The 14,495-nt window shown below is 37.4% G+C and overlaps 1 protein-coding gene and 1 long non-coding RNA gene across 3 annotated transcripts in view; one reads left to right on the top strand and one right to left on the bottom strand.

Moving 5' to 3' along the window:
- The first annotated feature begins 158 nt into the window (after window positions 1-158).
- On the top strand, window positions 159-6,489 carry LOC310743393. Its single transcript, XR_014538990.1, has 2 exons — window positions 159-374; window positions 2,289-6,489. It is a non-coding gene; the product is annotated as an uncharacterized lncRNA (long non-coding RNA).
- Window positions 6,490-6,869: 380 nt separating this feature from the next.
- BLTP3B (bridge-like lipid transfer protein family member 3B) overlaps window positions 6,870-14,495 on the bottom strand; it is a 33,531-nt gene continuing 25,905 nt past the window's right edge. For both annotated transcript variants that reach the window (XR_014538987.1, XM_083573562.1), the window contains exons 17-21: window positions 13,151-13,301; window positions 11,997-12,253; window positions 11,328-11,436; window positions 8,596-8,777; window positions 6,870-7,908 (exon numbers count right to left, since the gene is read on the bottom strand). Coding sequence is in view for 1 of the 2 variants with exons in the window: in XM_083573562.1 (XP_083429688.1) it covers window positions 7,783-7,908; window positions 8,596-8,777; window positions 11,328-11,436; window positions 11,997-12,253; window positions 13,151-13,301 (825 nt within the window). In the remaining variant the exon portion in view is untranslated. The remainder of the gene's footprint in view (window positions 7,909-8,595; window positions 8,778-11,327; window positions 11,437-11,996; window positions 12,254-13,150; window positions 13,302-14,495) is intronic.

The following is a 14,495-nucleotide window of genomic DNA, read 5'->3' on the forward strand; positions in this document are numbered from 1 at the left end:
TGCCCATTGGGAGAAGGGGAGCTGGGAAAGGGAGGGGAGATATATATGGGGGAACTTGGGGTTCTCCAGAGCGGAGGCGACCCATAGAGAGCATTCCAGCAGCAGCAATCACGGTATTCCCGTTTGCTGTCGGTGCGCCCACACTTTTTAAAACACCGCACACCTCACCCGCTAATCAAAGCAGATTTGCCTCTCTAAACCCACTGGGTAGGGCTGTTACGAAAATGGCACCTTTGAATCCACGGTGGGAATATTATGGAATCCAGAGATTCCCAGTCTTAAAATATGGGTTGCCTGGTTCCCCTCCCCAGTCCCTTTTAAGAGGTGCAAGTTCGCAGGGCACTTCCACTACTACAGCCAAGTCCACTAACGTGGTGAGTATTAGAGGAGGAGTTATTTTAATAAAAAAAAATTAGCTATCCTGCTGCAGGTGGTTTCTTCTCAGCCAGTAATAATATAAATAATTATCTACATCTGTGTAGTATGGTAGCTTATGTACTTCCGTTTCATTTTTATTGGCTCCTCAAAGGGAAGAAACTTAATATTTTTAATTAATTGTCTGAATTGAATTATATCTCTTGCTTCGCTCTGTAGAGTCATTATGCTGGAGAGTGGAACTTGCATTATGTATATCTGAGGCTATTGCAATGGGGTCAGATTTTAGTAGATCTTTAAATATTTAACACAACTTTTAAAATCAAATTTATTATAAATTCTTCTTAATTTCCCCTAATCTTTCTTTTGTTTTAATCTGTAAAGGTTTAGCCTTCCTAGTTAATAATGTTTAAAACATTCCTAGATTTTTTAAGTTGCCTACGTATCACTACCTTAAAGCAGCGTGCCCATCATGCAAGCCTGGTAGGTAGACCATCATCTTGGTATTGGTTATTAGCATCATATTCTTCCATACCCTTTTGGAGAGACGAGCCTTTACCTTACCAGTACGCTATATCCATCCCTCCAAGCACTGTGACTGGAGTGTGTTGGGTGAGATTCTCCCAATGATCAAGATCCAGTTCCTTTCCTTCCTTCCTCTCCCCCATCCTGGCACTTACATTATGTTGTTCATATTTTTTTCTATCGTTTTATAGATGGGCTGACTTTAAAAAAACAAAAAACAATCTCCAAAGAGCTTTGGTGGGGGGTATTTATTTTGGATGACTTTAAGCAGGCCCCACTTGGGTCTGAACACAGTCACCTCAGGATTCTGATGAAGCAGTTGCACAGCCCTAGTAGACAATATTGAGTAAGGGAGATCTGTAGTCTGCTTCAGTGTAATGTAGCTTCCTGTTTCTAGCAGGATTTTTTTTTAAAAAAAAAAATCTGTCTCAGATTCCACCAATGGTAAGCCCCCAACAAAACACTTTGAAAATATTCATTTCTCCCCCAATAGCCTTGTTTTTTATACGCCTTTTGTCCCTGCCCTGACAAACCTCAAGATAAAGCATTCTGTACAGAACTTTCAGCTCAGCCTTTAATATTGTACTCTTCCCTATTTGTTGCATTTTTTCAGCTTTAGTTCAGCATTGATGAGCGTTGCCCTCTGCTAGTTTTAAATTCTAAAAAGGAATCAGGATTACCATCTAACAGCACCTGAACAGAAAGTAGGGATGAGGAACATCAAGGAATGGCATACCATAGGGTTTCTCAAACGAAAAGTATTGCTATCCCACATCAACCTGCTCTGTTTAGCAGATGTCTTTTTCTTTCTTAAAAATGTTTTCCAAAGCAATAACTGATTATACCATAGTAAAACAAGGTGTTGCTGCTGAAGCAAATGACAAATGACTTACTCAAAAAGATAGCTGTAGCTGCTAAGCTTGATATACAGACATGAGACCAAGCAATATATACAGACATGAGACCAAGCAATGCAGAAGAGCTGAAGGCTGCTATTGAAGCTTCCTGGTCTTCCATAACACCTCAGCAGTGCCACAGGCTGATAGCATCCATGCCACGCCGCATTGAGGCAGTAATTGATGCAAAAGGGGCCCAAACCAACTACTGAGTACATGTGCATGCTTCTACTTCTCAGAGGTCCAATATTGCTCTATTTGCAGTCCTCGTTTTGCTGATTTCATTTAATATTCTAATTTTCTGAGATTGTTAATTTGGGGTTTTCATCAGCTGTACGCCATAAACATCACAATTATAAAAAATAAAGGCTTGACATATCTCGCTTTGCATGTCATGAGTCTATCTCATATATTAGTTTTACCTTTTAAGTTGAATTACTGAAATAAACGAACTTTTCCACAATATTCTAATTTTTTGAGTTTCACCTGTAGGCTAGCAGCAGCTCCTTTTCTTTCTGAGAGCGCATATGATGGTTATCTAGTATTTGAAGTCTCTTCTGCTTTGCCTGATGTGCAGAAAGCAGGTGAATGGTAATGTACCCCCATTCTATAGAAGTAGATGACATACTGGAGAGGATATAAACTGAGCTGTGAGTGAATAGACTTCCAACGTTCTACTATATGTTGTTTTTGCAGCTAGATGTTTCCAATGCTCAACCTAAGTGGATGGCTGAGAAGGATGCATTGTACCAGGACCCAGAGATGGGCAGATACCATGCTTGAGCTCTGATGATAGAAAAGTCCCGTGTAATTTTAAAAATGTAGAAAAAGTAAATTTAGAATGAAATTGGAACATTTTCTTTCATGACTCATGCATTGCATGTATGAGATGGGATAGTACTATGTGTGGGGAATGGGGACTGTGCTTCAAGCTTGTACTGAGACTAAAAAAATGCTTAGGACGTGGATGTATGAGTGGTCTCTTCTATTTTGATCTATTTTGCTCAGAAATGGCACATCATGTTTTTATTAGAATCTGCTCAGATTATACACACACACACCACAATGCCAGTATTAGTATGTGCCTCCTCAAATCTGGGTTTTCAGGAGCTGCCATTCTCATGTCAAAACCTTGCACAGCAAGGCTGTCTTGGAAATATGGTCTACATAATATGCTGGATCAGCTCCAATTAAATTACATGTTTACCAAACAGTATTGCAGAATGAGCATATTAAGGTTTCAGAGGGCAATTCATAAAAGATGTAACATGTTCTGAGATTATTTTCAAGTTCTATTCACTTGCTTTTTGTAAAATGAAAGATACACGTAGAACAAAATCTATACCCCCATGACTTCCCTAACGTACCTATTCCAGAAAAAGATTAATAAGTTTAAAATATGAAAGCTCTTTTTCTCTTTCTCAGCAGAATGACATATTAGAAGTCCCACAAGTCAAGGCAACTCTTGCCTATGACCCTTTTAAACTCTTCCACTGTAAACAACATGGTTCATTGCACCTCCTCCTTCCCTCTCAGAACAGCTGAACATGCAGCAGCTGGCAGTTCCTGGCATAGAAAATCATGAGAGTTATATAAGTACCTTAATCCTTCCATGTTGCTTCCTGATTGGCACTTAAAATGTAGTGACTCAGCCACTGATATATGATCCCACAACAGTAATATGCAATTTATGAAGAGCCCCTTTAAGTTCCTCCCTTTTCATCAGCAAAAAGCTTTTCTCACGCTTCATCTCAAGAAATCTCAACACTGTAATGACTGGCAAAACCTCTGATGTCAAATAGGCTTAAATGTATTTGAAAACTAGAAGAAGAATTGAAGCAGCTCTCTTCATTCTGTAGGTTACCGCTACTTTTAGAGTTTTCAGTGAAAAGTATTTGGAAACATTCAACTTAGTTCTCTATATTTGTGGTGATAAACTTATCAGACATTACTGATAAGGGTTCAACAGAATTTTGATCTAACTTTAGATTGAATAGAAAACTATCAGTCTTAATATAGTGCCTTGAACGATTTCTGTACAGTTGGGTATAAACCAGTAGATTTTTCTGTAAAGATTTTGTGTAAAAGCTTTACAACTCACTGGGGAAACTTTGAATGACTTCTGTGTATTCTACCATTAGACCTCTAACTTTAAATCTCTGACCCCCAGTGAGGGTATGCTAAAAATAGGTTACATGCAGTTTCTAAGAATGTTTTTTCAAATAGCAAGGTTTCAGAACCTGCTTGAGGATGTGTATTTTCCTCTGTCCATAGCCCCTCTTGGGTAGAATCTCGACACACATAAAAAACGCTGTGAAAATGCTTTTTAAACAAACATTTTGAAAAATACATTGAATTTGACATAAGTGTACTATCGACATCCAGTCTAGTGTCTATAATGTGCTTAAAACACACTTAAAACCTTATATTTGCAGCTGTATAGCTGAGTCTTTAGGTTCATTATACCAGTTCCTTTTCCCCACCTCAGAGACTATTAGGGAACAGTTTCCTAGATGACTGTATGATTGATCTCCTTCAACCAAAGGTTAACCAGAATACAACTTGTACATAATTTGGGCAACAGGTTTACAATTTCTGTCAATCAGTTGGAATCAGGAATTCCTTGGGGTTATTCCAAATACACTCTTTGGTTTCCAAGTTCACAGAACAACAGCAGTGGCGCCTAGTATTAAATCTGTCACTGACTTTTCTATTAACTCTTCTTAGGTAAGGTTTTGTTTCTATTTTATCTCCAAGGTTTTTTCATCCAGGAGAAGTCGTGAGTGAACAAGCTGAAAAGACAAGTGTGACTTAAGTGCTTAAGTGACATTATGAACACTACTTCATGTATCATGTTTGTTTCTTTAAAATGCAGTGTGTCATCTGCTATCCTGGAGCTGTCCATGGTCTAGCAGAGCATTCTTTGGACCTTGCTATCTATTCTTCCCTTGTAGCCTGCTTTCTGCCTATTACCGTACTCTTGATGCTGAATCTGTTATTAGTACCTACCAATGCTCTGACTCTGCCTCTACTTTTAGCTTCTTGTTGTACACCTGTAGGGCTTGTCTGTCCACAAAGATAGCAACATTTTTCTGTTTGCTTGTTTTGTGTTTCCAACGAGGTGGCTCAGATAAAATCAGTTGGGGTTTTTTGCAGGTACTATAATGGGTACTTTATATGACCATAACCTTTCCAACATTCTATGAGAGATTAAGACTATTGTAAAATACTAGGCACAAAGGTTAAGCCGCCAGTGAACCATGCTGGGCTGTGATATGACCTTTGGGGAACTAGTAAAGCTCACCTCTAATAAACCATATGCTACACAAGACCCACAATTCTTACCTTACCTTCTTGCACCCTCCATTTCCCTTGATCTCCCTTTCCTTCCTCTCGGGCACATTGCAAGCATGATCAAGATGACCTTTGGGAGTTCTGTTTTCATGGGTTACTGCTATTGCTGAAACGAGGGGGCAGGGCTGAAATCTGATTTTTGTCCTTCCCTCTGTAATCCTGGCTGCAATGCTGCTGTTCCTTCTGTCATGCCTGGTAAGTTGATTTAGAAGGAAGGGGGAAGGTGTTTTGAGGATTGGGTTGGCTAAATAGGAGGAGCTGGTTTTCAAAAAGTGTTACTATGTTTAGGTTTGGAGTTTTCGCCAAAGGTGCCTCTCTTCCCATCTTTGACATGTGTACTTAACAAAGACAATACATGCATGCCATTTTCCAAATGATATTGAAATCAGTTTTTACATTTCAAAATAAACTGAAAGACTAGTGGCTGTATTCTATATTCTGGAATAACAGAATTAACAGTTGCTTACGAAAATGGCTCTGCTGATCTCACATTTCATTTGGGATGAGGGGAGAAGCAGAATGGTTTTTGTATAGGTCAAAAGCCAAGGACTGTTTTTATATGTGAGATTTAAATGGCATTTGAGCCTCCTGTGCTATTTATGTTAATATCAGATCACTTATTCATATAAAAAAGAATTTGTAATAAGGCTGACATTCTGGTCAATGTAGGTTTTACATTCGTAAAACCCTCATAAAGACTAACTATAACAGTTTACCCTTGAAACTAAACTAAAAATGCATTTCCAATTTCCAAACCCAAGAGGAAGGTTCGCAGAGTTCTCACTAGATGGAGCTGGTGCTCCCTCGAAGTCCTTCAGCTTGCTGTAATTGAAGCAACAATGAATGTTCCTTGGGAATCTTTTTTATAAAAAAATGTTTAGTAAAGCATATGACTAAAGCCTAATTCGAAGGGCATCAAAGTATTTCCAGAAAGCAAGGCTTCATATTTAGGAGGGAGTGAAACTCCTCAACTAATCAATTTGTTTAACTGGAACTTAGATAATGCACTGATGATGTCAATATAAAAAAAATTTTTTACAAATTAAATACTGAAAGATAACATGGATGGACCAAATGATCTCACTGTCTGGAGTTACAGGAACTGGATGAAATGTAATAATACAAACTGTAAGATCATCTGTTTAAAGACTTTTGCTACTTAATGCAGAATCATCTACTGGGAATGACACAAGAAGGGAGCTGGGGTTCTTCAAAATTGACCAGATGACTGAGATGATGTTGTGTACTGAGTACAAATGCAATCCCAGAGTATACTACATATGACACCTCAAGTTAGAGATAAGAAATTATTAAAAATGACAAGATCTTTTTTGGAAAAGTGTTATCTCATTTCAACCACAATATCATCACTGCAGCTGACCTTATGAGAGGAAGCTGGAAGCTGGACCAGCAAAATGGAAAGTATATATACACGCTCCCATTTTTGCTGTCAGGAGAAACAATTAATTAAAGACACTTCCACCAAAGCCAGTTCTTCACTTTCCCACACACATAAAACTCCAACCACAGAACTGTAGATACTAGGACTCTGGTTTGCACTTTTAAAAACAAGGTATTTCCCAATTCCGTAAAACATTGTATAATTCAGACAAAACATACCAGACAATGTTTTCAACAAAATGATTCAGAAAGGTCTATCCAAAGTGAATTTTCCTATTGGGTGTAGTCTTCATTATTTTAAAAACTTAGAACCTCCTGCACAAGTCTGTGCTTTTTATTTATATATTTGCAGCAGTTTTCAGCTGAAAACTAGAATTTAATTTTTTACAAGTAGCCCATAGTTTATAATGCAGTTTTACATTTTTAATGGAATTTCACAAGTCCAAGAGGGCAGTTATTCGATTTTCCCCCTCCCAAGTGCATTAATATACAGTTAGATTACATTTTTACAAAAAAAAAAAACCCCAATCTGTTAAAAGGTTTAAGTAAGGAATGTTCCTACAAATGCCTAGTGATCATCTCTGAAGAGCCCTGGTCTAATCATTAATTAGTGACAGATCAGCTGACCAAGCACCACTCCAATATTCTTCACTGTACAATGGTCACAAATACTGGATAAAAAGAAACCAAACATTAGCATGGTTCCAGCACAGTTGGAGTGTTTCCTCATTTTCTTGGGTCACACCTTTCCAAGAGTGGTTTCAACACATTAACACAGCTGATAATGTAGGCATAAAGGGGGTGCGCAGTCCCAGGCAAGTTCTGTTGGTGTTAGGCCCAGTCTCTGGATGATTACTTCAGTATTAGTTAGCTACGATGGACCATGTTGTGCCCACCTACAGTTAATAGTGCAAATTTAATCTCCCTTGAATAGTACTTTTCTTCTACCAATAACAGAACTTTATCTTCACAAATGAAGATAGCCTAACAATGACACATGGTACATTTTATTCATGCCACCACCTATTAAACAAATTAGTAACATATAATAGAAATTGATTTTCCCTGCATCACTGCATCTTAAATTCAGGCTAAAGAGAAGCACATCCTAATTCTTTGAAGATGTTGACAGAACTGATTATTCTGCAGAAATTTTGTTCAGAGCTCAGGTTCCAAACACAGTCTAAAATGTATCCCTTTTTGTTCCAGTGCAACATTATAGAGTCTTCTGTCATTTATTTTCAGTATTCATCATTTTCATTTGATGAAGCAGGGTGTCTTTTTCCAAGTGAGCTTCAGCAAGAGCTGTCTTAGCTTTGGCTAGTTCTTGTTTAAGACATTCATTTTCTTCAATCAGCTGGAATAATAAAGTAGAAATTAAGAATTTAATAGTGTTATATACTATACTATACTATACTATACTATACTATACTATACTATACTATACGATATCTTTATTGTCATTGTCCCATGCAGAACAATGAAATTGAAAAACTACATAAAACATTCAAAAACCCCTAAAAACTCTGAAACCCCATTTTAAAATACACTATACTATAGAGACCCCTTATGCTGCGTTTAGAACCAGAATTGCATGTGCGTAGAAACTTTCTCAGGCGGCTAGTCCTGGCCTTTATAACCCTATACCTTCTTCCAGAAGGGAGAAGCTGAAAGAGATCATTTCCAGGGTGCGTACTATCCTGCATAGGCTATCTCTGCCGCTTTCTTATGGCACCTGGCAGCATAGATTTGATCTAAGGTGGGACTCCTCCTCTTAACAATTTTAGACTCCTCTTAACAATTTCCCCCCCAAATAATGCGTTCTTAACAAAAAACAAGAACAAATTTTCATGAGTTTGAACCAAAGGTATTAGTCATCTAGAATTACTTCATGTCCCTCTTTCAAAATGCTTTGTAAAGTTCATTTTGATGGGGGAATAGTTTGAAAAGGTATGGCCTTGATCAGAAGGAAAAAATCATGCTAAAACATACAATTTTTGTCAAGAGACCTGCACAATGAAATGTTCTGTAGTTTTATGGTTACCTGTTCCTTGATCGAATCAGATAAATTCCTAAAAGGTTTAAGAGACCTGCTAATTTCTGGAGATGTTTGTGTAGCTTGAGACAGACAATTCTGTTTTTTGTGCGCATCAACTTCAGCAGTTTGTTCTCTTGTATCGTTACTTGTCTTAGTCTTTGGAACATCACTGCTAGGTGTTCGGTTATCTGTTAAAAATAAATAATAATTAAAGTGGGTGATACCCAACAGTAACAGCTCCACTACTACCAGTCTATTTCTGGGCACAAATCAAAGCGCTGGTTATGACCTATAAAGTCCTACACAGCTTAAGTCCAAGCTATCTGAAAGACTTGCATTCCAGCCCAGGTTTTGACGTCCTTCCCCTGCTGAGGGACACTTGGTAGGAACACAGGAGGGAGCCTTCTCCGTGGCTGCTCTCAGAATTTGAAACTCCCTCCCTGGAAAAGTTAGACTGGCTCCCTCGTTCTTCCGCTGGCTAGTGAAGAGGTTTTTTTTTCCCCAACAGGCATTTGGGAACTGGCTGCTCTTAATTAAAAGGATGGCGCCATGCTGGTTTTTATTGTAATTATTGGTATGGTTTCAATAGATTTTATATATGTATATAATTTTAAGTCGATCAGTGTTTAATTGTTATTTAATCATTGTTTTCTCTGTGTTTTAGCAGTTCTCATTCTTATCTGTAAGCTGCCTTGAATCAGGAAAAAGGCAGAATATATATATATATATATATATATATATATATATATATATATAGCAATATCAGTCATACTGAGTAGAAACATTGAAATCACTTGATAGTATCCAATGATTGTACCTCAACAGCAATTTATCTCAGTAACTTGAATTGTACAGTGTCAATATAAAAAAATATTGAATAGTTAATGATCTACAGCTAAAAAGTATCAAGTACTATGAAACAAAGCTGTATAGCAGGAGCTTTCGTAAATAACTAATCCTTCAAAAAGTGCATACCTGTACAATCACACCTTCACATAACTATATCTCAGCAAACATCTTAAACTGAGATGCCATTATAATACTAGACTTTATGGTTCTAATGGCAGGTGTGTAGCCACAAGATACCCTTAAAAGGATAAGCTAGACTGGTCTAGTGGTTGTTATGATATTACAGTAGTGTTAATAGATGTAGCTAACCACTTTACCCCATCAGTCTTTTGGGGCATTCATTTTTTACTTTCCAAAATATCTGGATTGGAGGGAGTTCTATTGTTTATGAAGTAAATTACGTATAACTCTTACTACTCAATACAACCTTTGCCTTAGTATCTCACTGCATCCAACACATAATATTATTGATAGTGAAATGAGTCAGTGTTCACATCTTTGATTTACCATTTACTTCTTCCTGTTAGTTTGCTAAATACAGATTTATGCCTTCACATGTCATACTCCCAAATCAAATATCAGAATTTAAATTAATCCTTTGACACTTAAGTATCAGCAACTTCTTACGAGTTCTGAGCCAGATAGGGGCTAGGAATAAGTTTCCAAATTATCTGTGGCCCTCATTACAAACAGACATTGGAGATATATTTGGAAGCTTAACTAGTTATCCTTTCATATGTTAGTTTCAAGCTCGTTTTTTGCATCTTCATCTTAAATCCTTTATAAATTTAAATGAGGCTACTAATATCACCTATAGTGAAAACTACACCTATGTTGCATTTTCCAAAATCTTAATTTAAAAGTTTCTTTCTGTTTGATTTAATGCTATTTCAGTGTCCAAAATTACAAAAGCTAGTAAATTCTGCATTTGATATTTATGGTGATCAGGCAAGCAGCAACAACAGGACAATAATTTAAAAAATTCAATACACTCCTTGTACTGTTGAAGATTGTTCACCCACTAATAAAGCTTGACTGATTTTGACCTATATGGTTCAATCTATTAGTGTAAAAACTTAGTCATGATTCATCAATGATATCAATCTGTATGATAAAAAATGATGTTTATTTTTGTTATGAATAAATATCATCCTTGCCTCATTCCATGAATTGGAAAAATCAGATGTTCTTCAACATTAAACAGTTGAACTTACAGTTTAGTATTTTAGCATTCTCTATAGTTTAAATGTTTTATTGAATTACCTGCATTCCCGCCCCCCTTATATAGCCCAAATGGGAGGGGCAGATGGGCCTTGTCAACCTGGGAAGGTGGCACATCCAGGAGAAAGAAAACTCTGATCTAAACCTTCGCTGCCTTACGAGATACCTTCAGGAGAATAAAGGGCTAAGGAGTAAACCCTACACAAATCCAGAGTGGAGTCCCCAAGTTGATTGGATGGCACCTTTTACGCCTCCTTCTAGCAACTCCAGCAACCAAGCTGGTGCCAACATATTGCTCTGCTTTCCTTTGGACCACCATCAGCGAAGCTGAGATGGGGGTCTTCTTGTCTGTGCAGCCCAGGACCTCCAAACACACTGCCGAGGCTTGTGCCCCAGGGAGGTCACTTCAGTGTTGCTAACGCAACGGTTTGACTTCACCCCTGGAGGTGCGCTCCATTGTCTCTCAAGACAGACAGATGCCAACATCAAAAATGGTAGAGGCTTGGACTAGATTGTGCAACACGTGATTTTTTCCCATGACGATATTAGACTATAGTATTTATTTCTATTTTCTTATGAGTTTTATCCCACTTTCAATACAAATATTTCCAAGGTGGGTAAAAACACTAAGAATAATAATTTGGTAAAATAAAGGCAGGCAGGCAGACCTCTGATGCAAAATGAACCATCATCTTTCCTCTCCACCATAAGGAGGTCAATATTCAGCGTTACGGGGGCTGGTTCAGGAGCAGTTAGACTGTCACGTGGGCTGTCATCCTAGAAAATATAAGTGAAACAAGCATATTTTAAAAAATATATCAGATTAAATTCAAGCAGACTGTAAAGTTCTCTGTGATATTTGAGTCAATGGCGGAACTCCCAAAAGCATCAAACAGAGACAGACAGAGAGACTTTGCTTACCACTGAGGAATGGCTGCTTCTGCATGCCCTACTCTCCTCTTTCACAAGCAAGTTTCTGACAGATGAACTCTGAGACTCTTTATACTGCAAAGAGTTCATGAGAATATGCTTCGAAACATCCAACTAAATATCTCTAAAACAAGGCAGAACGTTGAATTTTACTTCATCTAATCTGGCAGTATAGCTGAAGACAATATAGAGCACTAATGTTAGAATAGCTTTCTATGAAGCCAAATTTTACTCAATAGTGCTTGTTTGAAAACATCACATCATTTAATAACTTTAAAGCTATTGACTAGTACCTAACAGGAGCTGTTAATTTAAGCTTTATTTATTTTAAGCAATGCTTTCCCTCAATCCCGAATTATCAATATTTACTCTGAACTGACATCAATCTAACTCCAAAAATTACATACTTTTAAGTTGATCCTTGTATTAGAAATTTTTATATTCATAGGCATCACTTCTGCAACCATTTCATCTTCCAAAAAACGTTGAATGTTCATAAGTGAAGACATTAGGAAATCAGCACTCAAGCCTTCCACATGACATTGTAGAAACCCATTTTTTTCTGATAGCAATGAATGTATTATAGCACTGGGTCCACTTTCCCATCTCAGTCTGATTTCAGGAGTTGATTTAACTGGCCCAGTCACAGTCTTAGGATCTGAACCTGTTATAAAACCAGTACAGAATCAGGTAAACCAGTTTTACATGACATTAAATGTCTCTCTTTTATAGTCCATCCTCCAACATGATGTAAACACTGACTACTTTGAAACAACACAAAATATAATGGGGCTATGTCATCTACTAGACAGCTAACTTGTATTAGGTATTTTGATTTAAAAATCTATAAAAGGATGGAAACTGCTTCCATAATCTTTACAGTCAAAGGGAGTGTAATCAGATAAAGGAAGTATTCATAATTTCCTCTCAAATGCCTATTTTACAAATTAATTTCACAAACTTCATAGCATGTCTTCCTTTTAATGATATTTCAGATGTACTGAATAAGCAACAAAGTATAAAATAAATCCTGCAGTATAATCTATGGGCTGTATCCAATGTTGTCCATGAATGAATGGAATAGACTTATTCTTGCTGATCGAGACTTTTTCTATCCCCTGCAGCCCCACTGCATGCCTTCAAAATCTGCTCTGCAGAGGTACAGAACACTTCAAAGCAGATTTAGGGGGCATGTGAAGGATGGGAAGGTACAGGAAGCTGAAGTGCCATTGCATGGGTGATAGTCCCATCTGCGCCACATGGGATTCCACTGTATGCTAGTACCTAACTGAATACAGATAACCATTTATTGCGGTTAGAGAAGTCTGAGGGGGTGGGGAATCTAGGTTCTGGCCTTTCTTCAGAAAATTCCAGAAGAGTACACAGACACACCTACAAATCCACTAAAGGTAAACAATTTTCAAGCCCCTTTAAAGTCTTTAGTTGTCCAAATCTGCAGGCTATTTCATAACATACTAAAACCAACAAAACAGAATCCTTAAGACATTTTCACTAGTGTGAAAGCACCAAAAATTCCTTTTTATATTAAATTAGTTCTTACCTGCTGTTCGGTTGCAAAGGTAATGTCGAACACTGATATTGCCCAACTGATTTGGTGCAACCTGGTTTACCTGAAGGCATACATCTGTGTCATTACCTCTGATGTCAATTTCACCATTAACACCAAATATTTTAAAAACCACAACAGACATCTGTCAACAAAATGAAAATACAATTAGTAACTCATCTGGGAAAGCTCATATTATGTTGACCTCCCCACCCCACCCCAACAAATGTGCAGACTCAAAGAATCACATAGTCGAAGTAACAAAAGGGAAATAAAAACCAATTTCAGTTAGAGTAGGTTCTGTAACCCATTGGGAACTTTTGACTCATAGCACTGAGTATAAAACTACTTATATCTGCTCCAAGTTGAACATAGCTATTGTGTGTTAGTGATATCTGATACATCTGTTAGTCATAGTTGCTTGGATGAATTTCAGTTGTTTTATTTCGGGGATGCTGATTGAATATTTGGGCTGATCGATTATTTTTAGTTATTTTGGGAAATTTATATCCTCCCTTTCCATACGATATATTCAAGGCAGCTCACAACATTACAGATCAAACAATGAAATAGCACACATGTCAAAATACAGAAGAGAAGCTAAAGAACCACGAGCTAATAAAACATGTATTTTGCAGGACAAATAACATAATCAACTCAGTAGGCCTCTGAAACAAAAAGGTCTTTGCATGGCAATGGAAGGCCCAAGAAGGGAACAGACAGCTTTCTTTAGGAAGAATGCTTTAGAGCATAGGCACAGTACTAAGAAGGCTCTCTCTCAGATGGTGGATCACTGAAAGGGTCTCACACAGATCTTAATGTACAGGTTGGTTTATACTGGAATAAGACAATCCTTCAAATAACTTGATCCTTTTAGGATTTTAGGTCATAACCAGCACTTTGAACTGGCATGAACTCTAATAGGATGTCAGTGCAATTGTAATAAGGGCACCACCTGCTCTACTATCTGGCTCCAGTCAGATACCTGTATTCTCAACCAGAATGAGTTTCTAAACACTTTTCAAAGGAAATACCATTGCCATTTTATTGTGGGCGGCTCTGAGCATTTTGCAAGGGAATGAGTTTTAAAATAAATAATTGGAACAGAATAATTGTGAATGTAACCCACAGAAGCTCTATTTTGGCAGCAGCTCATCAAAAAGCCCATTCACATTCATGAGATCCATGCAGAAGAAGGACTTCATATATTTATTTGCTTTCAAACATATGGAGCAATTTGTTCACCTTATGCTAGTTCATAAGTTTATGATTTATGCATAATGAGAAATAAATATATCAATTGAATTTTCCAACTCTAAGCACTGTTCTGGGGGGGGTG

Source organism: Podarcis filfolensis (genome assembly GCF_964270895.1).
Source record: "Podarcis filfolensis genome assembly, chromosome: 10".
NCBI lineage: Eukaryota > Metazoa > Chordata > Lepidosauria > Squamata > Lacertidae > Podarcis > Podarcis filfolensis.